The sequence below is a fragment of the Myotis nattereri genome, assembly GCF_964212035.1.
Source record: "Myotis nattereri genome assembly, chromosome: 8".
Lineage (NCBI taxonomy): Eukaryota > Metazoa > Chordata > Mammalia > Chiroptera > Vespertilionidae > Myotis > Myotis nattereri.
This window is the reverse complement of record NC_138083.1, coordinates 47,334,307-47,351,576: the sequence shown is the minus strand read 5'-3', so window position 1 is coordinate 47,351,576 and position 17,270 is coordinate 47,334,307. Positions and strand designations below refer to the sequence as shown.

The 17,270-nt window shown below is 36.9% G+C and overlaps 1 protein-coding gene across 1 annotated transcript in view; it reads right to left on the bottom strand.

Annotated features, from left to right (window-relative positions):
• CDH7 (cadherin 7) overlaps positions 1–17,270 on the bottom strand; it is a 121,493-nt gene that overhangs the window by 40,544 nt on the left and 63,679 nt on the right. The window contains exons 7-8 of the mRNA XM_081098051.1: positions 16,121–16,308; positions 3,522–3,775 (exon numbers count right to left, since the gene is read on the bottom strand). Of these exons, the coding sequence (XP_080954177.1) occupies positions 3,522–3,775; positions 16,121–16,308 (442 nt within the window). The remainder of the gene's footprint in view (positions 1–3,521; positions 3,776–16,120; positions 16,309–17,270) is intronic.

Below are 17,270 nucleotides of genomic sequence, written 5' to 3'. Positions count from 1 at the left end.
AATCTCTTGCTCCACATATCAGAAAATATTCCAAATAGAAATAGCAAATGCTAGATTTCAGTATTCTACTACAAAGAATGTGAATAAATTCAAACACTAATTATCCAACTTCCCATTCTGCTTTACAATTCAAATACTATTGGTCTAATTTTAAACAATTGCAATGAAACAAATACTGCTTCTCCATTCCTCTAAGAACTGCAATATTTCTGGGGGAATCAAAGCTCAAAGCTCACAACTGTTAAGACTCTTAAGGTTGGTTCCATCTCAATCTGAGGACACTTTCCGTAGGACCTCAGAAAACTGGCTACCTACTCAGGCATTGGCATTTTCTAAAAGAGGGTTATACTTACATTTTGCTAGTTAGTTGAGGGTGCAACTACATGCTTATGCCCATTAACCAACTACCTAATCCTTTCTATGTATTTCTATGTGAATCCAAAACAATTTTCAATATAGAATGCCAATATAGTTGCTTGTAAAATATGTCTCCTATCACTGATATTACTGACTTTGAAATAAAAATGGCATGAAAACACAATAAGGTATAATAATAGCAAAACATAATGATACTACTTACTAATACATAAGTCACGATTCACAGTTTAAAGGCATCAGTTACTACCCAGCCTGCACAGGCTCAGTAGTTGAGCATTGACCTATGAACCAAGAGGTCACAGTTTTATTCCCAATCAGGGCACATGCCCGGGTTGCGGGCTCGATCCCCTGTTGGGGTGTGTAGGAGGCAGTCAATCAATGATTTTCCTCATTGATGATTCTATCTGTCTCACCTTCTCCTTTCCTCTCTGAAATCAATAAGAAAAGATTTTAAAGAATTTAAAAATGAATAAAAGCATTAGGTACTTAATCCTAAAAAAAAACACCAAAAACTGGGATAAAGCAGGGAGAAGGGTTGCCTTTCCTTTCTACTTCCTAGGTCACTCTGCAAATAGCAGTGCTGGGAAGAGGACCAGTCTTTTAGAGGATGCATGGGGGTACATATTACTCGCCAAACTACAAAATGAGACTGGCTTGAAGGATATCATAAATAGACAGGAAGGACAAATCCAGGAGAGACAAATCCAGAAAAATGTCAGCTACAAATAACTTTGCTAAGCTTATACAAATAAATGTCTCAATAATTCAATTGTTAAATGTAAGCCAATAAATCAACTTTACAAATGCAAAATAAGTAGTCACATGAAAAATCACATTTAAGTTCACTCTAAACAAAGTCTGTATCTCCTGATATGTGAGACTCAGGGATTAGAAAATCCTAAGTGGATAGTACTAACCTGAACTTTTAGGTCGCCTTCACTAGATTAAAAAAAAAATATGATGTAGAAATCCACTTCTCTTTCATTAATTAAGCCCATCGAGATTTTTATGTCCCAAATCATCAGAGTTCAGGCCTTGTCCCTTGTATTTGTCTCTGTGCTTCTGGACTCACTTCATCTCTAACTCAAGTCACCAGTCACTTGGGCCTACTCTTCCTTCTTCATCCCCAAATGACTATAGAACACTATATTTTTTACAAATAACATACTATACAAGTTGTAATATTTACTCTGAAAGGCTTTAACAGGATGGCACACAAAGACATGAGAAAAAGCAAACAAGATTAAAATACCAATGCAATAAATCAAAATTTCTGTAAATCTTCTTATTCAAGTACTGAATTATAATATTTATTAGTGTGTCTTTCTTTTTCCACATCCCCAACTTCATGCAAACATTCGGTATTTCTCCCCATGAAATGAAATCATTTAAGCAGAAGTCAAACTATCCCGAGGAGCTGATCTATGCCTACAGTTGTGCTGTGGGAAAGTGTCACTAGAGATGCGATGCTGTAACAAAACCCCAATTCAAGCCTGTGCAAGGTAAGAAGACTAGGCGGATGTAGCTGAGCTTAAGCCAGGGAGCTGCTCTGACAAAGAAGGTTGGGCTCTAATAGGAAAGAGGGGGCAGGCTTATTCATCTGGTGTATTTGTGATTTAAAAATATTCTAATGAACAAAAGATTATATTCTTAAAATGGTTTATGAGCACTGCATTTAAAATAATATAGCCATCTGAATGGTCTGAATTTCTTATATAGACAGGGAAACAATGATTATGAGTTCAGTTTTGTAATAACAATTATTTTATACCAATTCTTAACTATGCTAAATATTAAAATGTCTGACAAAAGAGAAGGAAAGAAAGCACTAATACAGACAGATAGATAGATACATAAATAGATACATAGATAGACAGATATGCTTATAGTTTAAGGGAGATACACATTATGAGCTTTTCTTAAGAATCAGTGCCTAAATTACAGATATTGTTCATCACACTTGGTAGTCAATGTCCAGGCTTAGCTCAGAATTTAACTCAAAAGCACTTAGAATTCTCACATATGGGTTAAATCTAAAAGGCTGTACTTATAAGCTGAACATATCTGAATATAAAACATTCATTGATTTTTATACTTTGCAGACTGTATAATCAAATCCAAACTGTCACACTGAAAAGTCTTACTTATGATCCCAAGTTAAGATGTGTAATATAATATTCACTTAAGACATAATTTATCATATGTGCACACACAAACACATGCATACACAAAAACATACATGTAGACTTCGGATTGTAAATTATAGGCAAAAAGTGTGAAATAGAAAATTGTGACATTTTGAAATGCTTTAAGAGTAAATTGTTAGACCAAAGAGGTTAATTGGTTACAATAATGTTTCTCCTCTCTGTACAGGATGACTAAAAGGACATTTAAAAATAGTCCTTATAGCCAGCACCAGTTTGGCTCAGTGGATAGAGCGTCGGCCTGCGGACTGAGGGGTCCCAGGTTCGATTCCGGTCAAGGGCATGTACCTTGGTTGCGGGCACATCCCCAGTAGGGGGCATGCAGGAGGCAGCTGATCGATGTTTCTCTCTCTCATCGATGTTTCTAACTCTCTATCCCTGTCCCTTCCTCTCTGTAAAAAATCAATAAAATATATTTTAAAAAAAAATTATAAAAAAAAATAGTCCTTATACATATATTAGGTATTATATTATTGTTTATAAGTGAAAATAATAATATAAATGAATATATACTATCCAAATTGACCAATACGAAAAAATGATTTAAAAATATCCATCCCTGGTTTCAATTATCTATAAATTAGTATTCTAATATATGCATGTATCCTATAACTAGGACATGCATCACTACACCTTTGAATACAGTTTGCTTTGAAAGAGCTGAGGATAATTGGATGAAGGGGCTCATCAGCTATGGCTTGTAGATAATAACTGATGCCTCAGAATACTGCTACATGATAATGGCTTCGGAAGATCAGGTGGCACATTTTGAATTAGCAAAATGTTGAATTGTTCTGATTCTGTTTCACGTCTGCTGTTATGGCTCAATACATAGACAAAACTGGTTTTTATTTGCTATGAACCAAAAGCATAGACGCGTGAACTGTGAATAAAGTGCACTGTTGTGAAACTGTAGAAACAGACAGCAAGGAGCTGTACCTCACAGGGCTGTTAGACGAATCTGGGTCATGAGCTGCGACGGTGCCAATGATATTCCCAACTTGGGTAGCTTCCGACACTTCCATAGGGTACAAGGGGGAGGAAAACACGGGGGGCTCGTCCACATCTTCCACAATTATCTTCACGGTCGTCGTATCACTGAACGGCCCCAAGCTCAGAAAGCGAGGGTCGGCATCTTTGTTTGCAGCTTCTATCCGTAGTGTGTAACTTGTTTTGGCTTCAAAATCCAGGTCCTGCAAGAAAGTTATTAGAAAAATTAAATTGCCAATTAAGTAGTCAGTAAAGCAGAGAGTTTTCATTTATGAATGTCAATAAGCATGGGAAGGACTCAGCCACGAAAATGCACCATCAGCATTCAAAAGTAATAGATAATAATGCCAATCAGAATCCTTACTGCTGTCCTGGCTCACAGACAACTCTAAACGCTTCTTTCCGCTCTGCTGCCAAACACTGCATGGACAAATACATGACTTTAGAGTATTATTTGAAAGACAACAGATAAGATTTTAAAATCTTTTCCAATAGAGACATCAATGTAACCTTCTTCAACCATATCATTTAACTGCAATATCCTGGGGGGGTGGGGGGGGAGGGTATGAGGGGAGCACATTGAAAGGAAAGAGAAATGTAACTTTCATCTGAATTTCTCATTGACAAGGACATTTTCATTGATTTCAGGGACTTCGTTATAATGTTGACAGTTCAGGTGCTCCAGGTACAGAGACAGCAGCAGAAGAGGCAAGTGAGGTTGGGCAGCCGGACAACACAGGGATTCTTCTCAAGGAAGCACCCAGAGTCCCCCTCCGCCATTTTCTGTCAGCATACACACACACACACTCTCTCTCTCTACTTATATTAGATGGCTCTCAGTTATATTCTAGGATCTTGATTCTGTAACTTTTCAAGAGGATTACCATGCCAACACAATCCTTAAAAAAAAAATAGTGACCCTAGTCAAACCAGATAGTAGCTGAAAAACATGTAAGGGGAATTAAATGTATTAGTGAGGTGGCACCAGGTGTGAAGAAAAAGGATTCTACTCTCAATATGGTGACTTTTTACAACAATAACAGGCTGCTCTTTCTTCAAGGGATATAGAGGCTCGTGGTTTCTCATGATTTTTAATCTCAATTTCAGCACTGAAAACTGTCCCAAAATATTCTTTACATTTAATGATATAAAACAAAGATTTCAAAAAGTAAAGAAATGGAAAGAAATACTATCAAATATAAAGCAAAATTTACTTGTCAGTATTTAACAACAAAAAAAAGCACTAAGAAAAATGGGCTAAAATGTAATGCTGAGATGTAAGCCTAATTCAGCCTGTCTGATTATGCCTGTGTGCACACATATAGGTGCACAGGTATTACACCTCACCCCACAAGGATGTGGCGCTGATTAAAATAAACAATGCAGTTATATAAATACAAAAAAGGGTATATATATCTGTATATACATGCACACGCACTATGTGTATATAAATATGCGATGTGCATATAAATATGCAATGTCCATGACATATGCCAGGTATATATAAAATATAAATTTATACATTGTATGTGTTTGAACATAAACAATACATAAAGAGATTCCATGGCTCATCCCTGATTAATACACAAGAGAAATATGTAAATTAATACTCAAAATAAGTTTATGATACCTAGACCAGTAAGCACTTGCTGAAATATTTATCTTCTAAATGTCTCATCCAGTAGAATGTAAGCTCCAGACGTTTTTGCTCATTACTAGCATTCTCAGTGCCTATAATGAATATGGTACATAGAAGGGGCTCAATAAATTCTTCTTTCATTAGAAAAAAACTCGAACACTGGCATCCAGGCCAGGAGAGCCTTAAAACTGAACTATACCTTTGTCCCAGAGAATCCTGATGGCTGAATGGGAGGTGGGGGAAGAAATAGGTATATTGTTTTTCTTGACCACAGATAATGTCATAGAATTACTGTGAAAAAATTCTCAATTCTTATCTGAGGTTTCATAGAAAAATAGTAACACCCTAAACCAACGGTCAGCAACCTTTCAGACCTCATGGACCACCAGTGGTCCACAGACCACCGGTTGGCGACCGCTGCCCTAAACAACACTTTATTAATGAATCCCATGACATGTTTACAAGGCTACCTTTTTGTCTATTACCTGAAAGTACTTTGAGCCTAACGGTTCTCAACCAAGGGTGAGAATCAAGACCACTCAGGGGAACGTTCTAACATATTCCCTCCCCTTCCAAGATTTGATTTAGCAGATTCAGGAAAGACACAAGCAGATGTATTTAAAAGGCACCGGGTAATTTGATGCAAATCCTCCTGCAGAAAACCTGACGTTGGCATTCAAGTTTTCTTGGGTCTACACACAAGGAATCTAATATTTAATTTGGGTACTGCTAAGAATAAAACAAAGCATTCTTATTTACCTACTAGTAAATACCTTAGAAACTCTCAGCATAATACAAATAGCTTGGCTATTAGCCTATTGCATTTGTTCTTATACTACCTATAAAACTGACAAATTTTATGAGAGAGATCTTACTTTCACACATTTTGTCTACGTGTAACAGCTCGTGTTTTTCAAAAATCCTGTTGACCATCTCCTTTTAAAAGAACTGAAAACCACCACAACTTTTAAGATAGTTATGCAGGCTTACCAAAAGAGATGCCAAGTATTTCTGTATTCCAGTCTAAGTTTGACTGACTTATGACAGAATAATTTCAAGTTTACTGCACAAATGGATGCAATTATTTTAAAGCAACTTGAGTTTTTTAAAATGTGTCTAAAAGGCAACAACATGAGGTACAGACATCTGGATGCCACTAAATCATCAAGAAACACAGCATCCTGCATGGGGATTGGCTGCCTAAAAGCTATTATGAAAATAGAGCAATAAAAGAATTCATATGAAGGGCTATGAATCAAAATTACAGACAAAGGAATTGCTGCACAAAATGATCTTCAGAGCAAATCAGAATCAGCCAGACAGCTAGTTTTTCAAAGAGGGGTGTGGTGTGATGGATAGGATTGTTAAACTAATTGAAGAAAAACCTTATGCAATAAAATGTTAACTCTTGTTTCTCTTTCTTATTGATTTTTATATAAGCAATGCATTTCATAACCTTGAAGATTTAATGAGCAGGGTTATACTTGGGGAAATTTGTTAAAATGATAATTGAGGAAAAACAAAGGAAGAGGAAAGCAAAGGAGACAGGTAATGTCTAAACAGGTCCTATTCAATATTTGAATCTACATATCATTGGAAACTATATGTAATTGGAAATTTAACTTAAACACTGTCCATGCTGTTGTCCACAACCGTAAGCAATATGTAGGAGTAATAAGAACCTAGAAGCAGATGTGAGTCACATAGACCCAGATAGGTGATCCCCACAAAGCATCCTCAGATGCTAAAAGCTGCTCTGTCACTTGTCAAGTGTCATCTATGCCGGAGTCAGTGGAAGAGAGAAGAGCTGGTTTGGCACAGTCTTCCCCAAAATACAAAACTGGGTTCTTTAAATTAATTGCCATCGTCTGTGTGGCCTGCAGAGCCTAATTGTTTACTATTTGGTCCTTAAAAGTGGTCAATCCCTGCCTTAGTTATAATGTTTAGTTGTTTAAATCCTAAAGTCCTTCTTTCTCATGTAACTTTTTCTTCCATTTCTTAATGAAATCTTTATGAATGTTCTGGTAACCCCCTCACCTAAAAATAAAACTTGATAGTAAGAGCTGAGTACCAACGAGGGGTTTTACACACATCTTTTTTTTTTTTTAATAAATTCAAACATCTAATAAAATTTTGTTTTTATTTATTTTTATTATTTTTTATTGATTAACCAAATGTGTGGTTATCCCGCCACTGCCCCCCCATTCCCCCAGTCCTGCCCTCACCCTCACCCTCTGTTGTCTGAATCCATGGATTATGCTTATATGCATGCATGCAAGTCTCTTGGTTGATCTCTCCCCCTTACCCCCACCCTACCCTACCTTCCCTCAGAGGTTTGAGCATTTACATACATTTAAAAATATCATTAATGCAAAAACTAAATAGCAGAGCATTGCAGTGAAAGTCCAAAACTGCATGTGCACTGGGGTAGACAGACTATGGGAACTCAAGGCCATGTCCATCCACCACACATCCCCTTCCTCTAAAACAAGTTCTTTAGTCTCTACGAACAACTGGGGCCTCACATTGTATAGCATTATCACTTTTAGGTACCTGCCTACCTCACCATCCTCATAGTGTTGCAGTAAATTACTGATAAATTTAAAGCATCTGTAACAGTGACGTACACAGAGTAATCACTGTTCAAATATTTGCTGTGTGACTATTGTACCACTGTTAGTGCCATTACTTCCTGCTGTTATGAGCAAATCAAAAGGAAAGACTATGTCTTTTTCTTCTATTTTCTCCAGGACAACGGGGTCTATGTCTTTGGCAAAGTCAGTTTATAACATATATCTCTTGAATTAAAAAAGATAACTGTGACAAATAGTTATCAATAGCTCCTACTGCCATTTATAGCTTTTTCAATAGTACAACCTCAGCCCTCGCTGGTTTGGTTCACTGGATAGAGCATCAGCCTTCGGACTGAAGGGTCCCGGGTTCGATTCTGGTGAAGGCGCACATGCCCGGGTTGCAGGCTCGATCCCCAGGTATGGGGTGTGCATGAGGCAGCTGATCAATGATTCTCTCTCATCATTGATTTTTCTATCTCTCTCTCCCTCTCCCTTCCTCTCTGAAATCAATAAAAATATATTTTTAAAAAATAGTACAATCTCAGTTGAATATCATTTGAATTCGCTTAACAAAATCATTGCACTGCATTTTTTCACATCCATAGAGTTTGGCTTTGGGCTATAGACAAACATGCTGACATTAATCACAATGACTTGTTTTTAGATCTTGCACTTTGGGTCAATGCTGTTGTTGATGTTTCTATAATTTATGAAGTTAAATTCTGGAAAGTCTTCACTCTGTTCTTATGTGTGTGTGATGCATGTGTGTATGTACAAATGCATGTGAGTATGTCTTATTATTTAGTGTCTTTAATGTTGATTTTTGTACAAAAGAACTAAGCCTGTTTGTTATCTGTAAAAACATCTTTTTCTCTCAAGATTCCACCTGTCTTTTGGATCAAAGCATATTCTGTTGCTTTGAATATACTCCCAGCTGATCAAATCAATGACCAAATGATATTGTGGGAGAGAGGTCAGATCTAGACATGGGAATTTCTATGAACTCCAGATCCTTGATGCTTCCAATCATTTCTTTACTGGTTATATCCTATCTCCACTATCTAGCAAATATTCCAGGATCCATCAACTCCCTCCATAATTGGTAATATATTCAATTCTTCTTATTTATCTGAATGTGAATTGTTATTTATTTGCTTTGTTGATCAGTTATTTTTAAACTCTGTAAAAATGCCTTAATCATGGAAGAATTACACAATTAGCCTTCTCTAAATCTCTCTGCCCTAACTTAAATTTTTCAGTTTCACAAAGTAATGTCTAATGCATTCTTTCCCCATTTTATACGTGTCTTACGGAAGTTTTCAATTGTTTCTTTACTTCCTTTAATTTATCTTTATTGTTGAAAGTATTACTGATGTTCCCTATTCTCCCCCATTGACCTCCTCCACTCCACTCCCACCCCTCCCCTTCACTGCTGTCTTATTTTTAATTGTCATGCATATACTTATAACTTCCAAACCCAAGTTTGTAATCTAGACCTCTCCTTTGAGCTACAAATGTTTATTCCTGACCTCCTAGACATATTTACCTGGTATCACAGGTACCTCATATGTAACATTCCAAACTACATTCATCATTTCCACACTCCCATTATGAAGGAACACAAATATTCATCTAGTTACCCACACTGGAACATTAACTTTGTCCTGAAATTATCTCTCCTACTTTCCTTATACAATTACTAAATTATCTTTTATCTCTTTCTTAAATGCATCTTTCTAGGGATCCTACCTACTGAAACTAATTTATGTAACAACACACCATGAAAAAATAAGCAACAAAAATTCTATATTATCTGTGACTTGTACTAAGCAAAAAAATATAATAAAATAAAATTCATGATCAATTCCCTAGAAAATGTCTTTGACATAACACACATTCTGAGAACATTGCTCTAATAAACTGTCAAAATAAAAATTTTTAAAAACATGAAGTATTCCTAAGCAAGCAGGTTAGTCTCTTTATTGAAGTCAATTATGTACTGACATTTACATTACTATCAACTTTTTTCAAAGAGTGATTTCTTAGTTTAAAATTGTTTTTAAATTTCATGATTGAACTAGAGGCCCAGTGCATGAATTTGTGCATGGGTGGGTCCCTTGGCCTGGCCGGTGATTGGGCTGACGTGGGGCAGGGGAGAGCAGCCACCTGGGGGTGGGACTGCAGGAGGTTGGCCCCAGCAGCAAGCTAACCAATAGCTGATTCCGTGAGGAATTGGGCTCCCTCCTCCCTCCTGTCTGGGTCCTGGGTGCAAGCGAACCAGATTCAGGGATGTCAGGGCCCCAGAAGCAAGTTCTGGGTTAGTGCATGTCATAGCTACCAGCCGTCATCCAGTTGTTCAGTCTTAATGGTCACTTAGGCTTTTATATATATAGATTTAGACAGAAGTGGGGAGAGGAAGAAGAAGATGGGGGTGGGGGAGAGAAAGAGAAATAAACATCAATTTGTTGCTCCACCCAACCATGCATTCATTGGTTGATTCTTGTATGTACCTTGACTGGGGATCAAACCTGCAATCTTAGTGTGTCAAAATGATGCTCATAGCAACTCAGCTACCTGGCCAGGACTTTAAGACCCTATATTTATATCTAATCTTTACTATCCAAACACAAGTAAGTTTTAAACATTAATACATAGATGACAGCATATATACATGCCCATATGTGCATAATGATTAAAATGATGTTAGGATCTACTTATATATCACACAGACAAAATAAGTTTAATACATTGGAAAATATAATCTGAAATTCAGAAGTTCACCAAATGAGAGTTACTCTATTAATCATATCACATCCAACCTTTAAAACTAAAATAAAACAAAACTTATGCCTTTTCCATCAAATAGAAGAATTATATTTACTCCATTTTGAGAAATGTGCATCCACAGCAGCAGGATTAATAAATGAAACACATAATGAGAAGAAGAAAAACCTATTGGAAATGTTGTTGGCTTGATTTCCCTCTACTGCACATCAGCCGCATTTTATGAAATAATGAAACACATGCTTGACTCTGGGAATTAGTTCCTCATTACTGCAAGTCATAGAGAAAGGACACATTTCAGTAACAAGATAGTTAACCCCAGAGCTCAGAAATCTGTGTGGCTGAGTTGAAAGTTTACAGGACCTTGCATATTCTAACTCTTCCCGACAGTGAATAGAGGCTAGCTGTATTATCAATACCTCCCCAATAATGCTCTATTATTTGATGGTTCTGACTTCATTTAACCTTTGTTAGGGTATGGATATAAAGAAATTATGAAGATAGTACAGCACAATTGGGTTAAAGAAGCTTAAAAACATGTGAGCCACCATAAAAGCCATCCACAGATCCAGATGCATGTGTACTTATGCTTTAAGAAAATGCATTTTGAAAATGCTCTTTTTTTACTGCACTGTAACTCTATGATAATGTAGTTTATAGAAGCAAAATTCCATATTCCATATTTAACCCCAATTGAGGTCTTAGATCAAAAACAGAGGTGCTGTACAGGAAGAAATGCCATATCACAAAGGAAAAATAAAGACCACAAAGCTCCTAAAGTCAAAACTGTGGTATGGAAATGTAAAAAGAATTCCAGGTGGAAAGACAGTTTTCATGCACATGGGATAATATTTATGTTTCCACTTGGTGAATTTTGAAGGCTTATGTTGCTGGTTATAATCCAATCATTCAGAAATGGCCATAAAAAAGTTTGTACATTGTTTTAACTTTCTAAAACTGTAGTTTTGTCATCACTTTAAACTATATAATCATGTTTATTCTTAATGTACAGAAAAATTAATTAAATTACAGAAAAAATCCTCTATGAGAACATCTATACCAATTTTTAGCCTGTAAATTCTGCATATTTAGTCATATGAATAAAAACTATCTGTGTAAGAGTATTGGAATAATAACATAACTGAAGGCAATATTTTACAATTCTGTACTTTTTCTTTTTCTATCATATCTTTCTAAAAGACTGTTTTTATATTCTTCTCTCCCTGCTCCTAAGTTCACCCTATATCAAGATTGGCACACGCGCACGTGTGTGTGTATGTGTGTGTTTCAAAATATAATAGTTTTCTCAAAGTGGAATAAAGCTCATTGTAACCATTAGGGTACACTGCTTATGAAAAAGCAATGGACTCAGGTTTTATTATACTAAAGAGAAAGAATAAGTTTGGATGATTATCAAGGAAGGTTCACAGATATAAAATACCCCAACTCCAATAGAAATGGCTTTATCTACATGGGCAGTGGAACTGCAGGGTTTTTAGAGGGTGGATTTCAGGAATGTAGACAAGGGGGATGGCTACTCCATCCACAACTCCTAGTGGGTTGACATCCTATGGTGGACTGAAGGCTAGAAACATAACAACTCTTCTCATGAGCTGACATGAAGCTATTGATCTTCAATAAATACTTTTAGAATTTCTGTTATATAGCCCCATTAGTGATCATTTTATTGTTTCCTTTCAATTTGCTCTATGACTCTCCTTTATTTCCTTGGCATAAGGTAGATTCTTTTCAAACTAGGTAAGATGATAAAAATAAAATGGTGTTGTGTTTTGAACAGAAATTTCTTTTAAGCACAGATTTTTAAGAAATGAGAGGCTAGAAGCAGGTCGTGAGCTCAGAGCTAATAAAATAATAGTTTTGAATCAGGGAAACCAAGATGGCGGCATAGGTAAACACCAGGGTTTGCTGCCTCGCACAACCACTTCAAAAATACAACTAAAAGACAGAACAGACATCATCCAGAACCACAGGAAGGCTGGCTGAGTGGAAATTCTACAACTAGAAGGAAAGAGAAAAGCATACCGAGACTCAGAGGAGGTGTGGTGCGGAAGTAAAACACTAAGGTGCAGAGGCGCACGCGGAGTGGGCTGGCAGCTGAGGGCGCGGTTGTCGTTTTCAATCAGGAGGGAGTATCAGGCTCTGAGCTCCAGTTTCAGGCGAGTCTCTGGGGACCCAGACTCACACGGGAGGAGCGGGACTGTCTGGCATCAGTCGGAACTCGAGGTCAGCTTTCTCTTGGAGGTGCTTGCAGCGATTGCAGGGACACTGAGAAGTGGGGCCTCTGAGAGCAGCCATAACTGCTAGCCCCGCCCTGTTGATCCCCTGGGGCCCGCCCCGCACAAGCCCTGCACAGAGGCTTTTGCTGGATAGCCTCAGGAAGAGGCTAGATTAGCACCTCCCTATAGATCCAGGAGCCAGTGGGCCCAGTGGTCAGAGTGGGACCATCCAGTTTGCAGCTCCTTGGATGCATAAAGGACACACTCAGGGGGCAGACTCAGTGAGCATAAAAGCTCCATTGAAGCAAGTCTTGCCCCGGAGGGGTGTCTCCAGCACAGAAGTTCTCCCACTGCAGACACAGCTGATTCTCACAGCCAATTGGCCTGGAGGTCAATCCCTCCCAGTGATACCTACAACAATCAAGGCTTAACTACAAGAAGACTGTGCACAAAGACCACAAGGGGGTGCACCAAGAGTGTCCTCCTCAGGTAATTGGGGAGGCTGAACCACTGGGCCCTAGAGGACACTTAGCACAGAAAACCACTTTATCAACACAGGGAAGCATAAAAAATGCGGAGACAAAGAAAAAGGACACAAATGACAGAAATGGAGGAAAGCAAACTACTGGATATAGAGTTCAAAACCACACTGGGTGGAGGGGATATATGGGGGGGGGGAAAAGAGGAACAAATGTAATAATCTGAACAATAAAGATTTAATTATTTAAAAAAATTAAAAAATAAAATAAAATAATAGTTTTGGAGTGAAGCAGTGATAACCAACCTTAGGATGATGCTGAAGAAAACAGAAAAAAAAACACAGCCAAGAACTATATGGATCAAGAAAAGGCAAGACAAGAATATAGAAATGACTCCAATACTTTACATATAATAATAACGAAAAAAGGTGTGTTATTGGACTAAAACCAGAAAAATGACATGTTCAATAAATATTGATATTATAATATAGTCCTTTGAAAGTAATTGAAATGCTTGAAATGAATTAGAATAATCACAGTTTCAATAATAAAGGATTAAGAGAAATTAGAAAATACAATTTTATATTCTGTCATTTATTTTATTATAGCATACCTAAAATGCCTTTTAATATTAACTTGTAATCCATAACTATTTGCAATTTTTTATACAGTTAGTTCCTATTCACTAACTGTGATCTTGGGAAGGAGACATAAGGGTGTGAAGGAGCCCCTCCACTTACATCACCTTGTCTGATGCCAATATCCCTTCCCCATTTTACTAGTACTCACAGTTCTAACTCTGAACTTCACAAGTCATCGCATATGGTGAATCTGCACAGGTGGCACCTCTTTGGAAAATCTCCCTTTCCCTGTCTACATGGGGAACAGTGTTATCCGTCCACTGTTCAACTCCTTCCTCAGGCCATGTTCAAATTCAGACTAGGTGGGACTGACCACTTGACTGGCAGATGGGATCTGAGCTCTCCTAGACACTCTTACACAGCCTTGGTTATTTACCCACATCCTCGTGGCCACAGCTAAATCTATGAAAAACCCACAGTGTTTGTGGAATTGAGACAACTTCATTGCATTTGTATTAGACCAAGTGTCCATCATTGAAGGGAAACACACACACAAAATACACTCTTCCTTGAACAGGAAAAATAGTTCGTACAGACAATTTTACTTCCCCAGTTTACCTATTTGGTTTAAAGACAGAACAACAGGAACACTTTTCCAGGTTTAAAAGTGAGCGAAAGAGGGCACAGGAGCAGAGCATAGGAGACTCTCACAGGAGGTGGAGTGTTCGAAGACCTAGAAAATTAATCTTGCTTCTAGGAATGAAAAGTGGCTTAGTGCCTACTCTGGCTCTTCAAATGGAACTGGGGAATAGTGGGATATATACTTGGCCAATACCAGTTTAAATAATTCAAGGGAACCAACAGTTCTTGGATGTTTACAAGATAAATTAAAATATAATCCCTATTTAAGGTTTGTAAAGAGAACAAGCACCAGATTAATAAAAGACCTTATGACAGCATGAAGTCTACTAGCTGCATATAAAATATTAATTACATTTTGAACAAATTGATAAAATAATTCCTGAAAATGAGATTGTATTAGTAGTTTCTCACCTAAAAACTAGATGCATCTATAATGCCATGTCACACAAATAAACATTCTTGAATATAAGTAAATTAAGTTCGAAAGAATTTTTGAAATCTTTGAGCAGCAGTGTACCTTACTGCATTCCTTTTATTTTAGACAACAAAACAAAATATTTTACCAACAGTTGGCCAATCCTATTTATTTTAACTTCTTACATAGATTTTCACCAGCTGAGCTACAACAGCAGCTGTCCACTGGAAATAACTACAGAAATGTTTTGCCCATTGGCCCAAAATCAAACATATGTTTTCCTATAACATCTGAAATATAACTTTCTTTTTTGATATGTGTTAATTATCTAGAAGAGTTAATTACAGAGCTTTACACCTGGACTGTCAAACTGACATAAAATCCCAGCCTCTTCAGAGTGGGGATTTTCATTTATATTTCAATTTTTAGTGTTTCCAATATTTGAGATAAGTAATAATTCCTTTTGACACTTTTTAAAATTTAACATTTATTAAAGATCATGTCTAAACAGAGCTGAGGGATTAAGTAGCTCATTTTCCGGATATCTAATCAGTGTCAGGAGCTACTTAAAAAACACCCACAGACAGCCTTCAGTTTGGATGATAATGATTTGCTTTGCACTCAGATGGGAGGCATTATGGGCTTCACAATTTACCTTGCTTTGTTTGAATAAATTTTTCAAGCATTTCAATTAATACAAATTAAAAAACTGATAATGTAGCAAGCTTTCAACATTTTGCTTTCTGTTTCCAAGTTTATATTATTTTCAGTATGTGGAGTGCTTATTTGGTTTGCTTGCAAAGGCTTTCAGTTAATATTAAGGCTTCATTACTGAAATAATCAACGAAGAGGCACAGTCATCTCTCCAAATAGGTCACTTAAAATGAGTAAAAATTTGGCCAGTGTGCCTATTGTCATAGAGCTATGGATAGGGTGTGGTTCATTCAGAGAATAGAATTGATGGAGTATGATTACACATGTCATCAGTAGGCCCCAAGATTATGATACCTACAAATAAATTCATATCCTCTCTTCCTAAAATTAAAACAACCACACACACACACACACACACACACACAATGATGGTTCCATGTGGCCATTCAGTTTGTCTAATACATTTTTCCTTCAAAGTAGACACAGCTTCTCAGGAATCTCTGTGAAGTTGCCATATAGAAAATAAAAATAAATAAAATGTTACCTTCTGTATAGTAATGATTCCTTCCTGTGTATCTTTGTCAACAGAAATCTTGAAAATCCCCAATCCATCACCATCCACAATTTTGTATTCCATTTCAGCATTAGCCCCTATATCTGCATCAGCAGCTTTAATCCTGGCCACAACAGAGGCTACTGGCAATGACTCCGGGACATTATATTGGTAAGATCCTGCGAAAAGTCAAACAAAAATGAGCCAAACCTTACACCAAGCTAACGGAGGGGAAACAAGTAACTAGTTGGCTATTGTGCATCATCTTTGCTTAATTTGTGTGTGTTTTTTTAAATAATGAAGACACTAGGCAATATGAGACTAATTTCATTTAGTCTCAAGATATTTCAAGAGGATGATTAGATAATAATGAGTATGTGTCAGCAGAAACATATGGCCTGAGAAGAGGCAAGAAAAGAATCTCCATTCCTATATTTCTAGTGGTAGGAACTATGCTACTTTAAATACCAAAATACATTTAAAATAATTATACAGTTAATTCATATATAATCATTGAATGTAAACAACTCAGCTATAATTAATATAATGTAAGTATTAAAAAATAAAAATAGTATAGCTTAGGCTTCACATCGGCAAATACAAGCCTCAACAGTTCCGACTACTTAATGTTGGAATTTACATAATAACTTCTTTTACTAACAAAGTTTCAGAAAACTGGACAAGAAAGTTTATGAAAAACAGTATTAGTCTTGTTTTAGTTCATAAATTTACCAAGGATGAGAAATAATTTGTGGGTTGTACGCAGGACTGACGGGGGTACAATGATACCAGAGCAGAGGCAGTATCATAGGAACGGGAGGAAAGAGAAGCAAAAAAGAAAAGATAATTTGTCTTAAAAAAAATTCTCTTACAGAAATTCTTCTTCAATATCCCTCAACTCAAAAAAATGAGAAATTAAAAAGTTAGGGGAACAGATGAAATGTGTGGACCAACCCTCCAAAGCTATGAAAGTCCTCAGAACAGATGCTCCTTCACTGTTTGCGCTGATCACCTACTGTTTCCCGCTTCCTCCCCCCTAATCCATTTCCTTCAGGCTGCCAAATGTGGTGCATATTCATTTTCTTACACAGAAGAAGGTTTCTCTCTGAGAGGACTATGTAAAGAAAAAAATGCATCTATA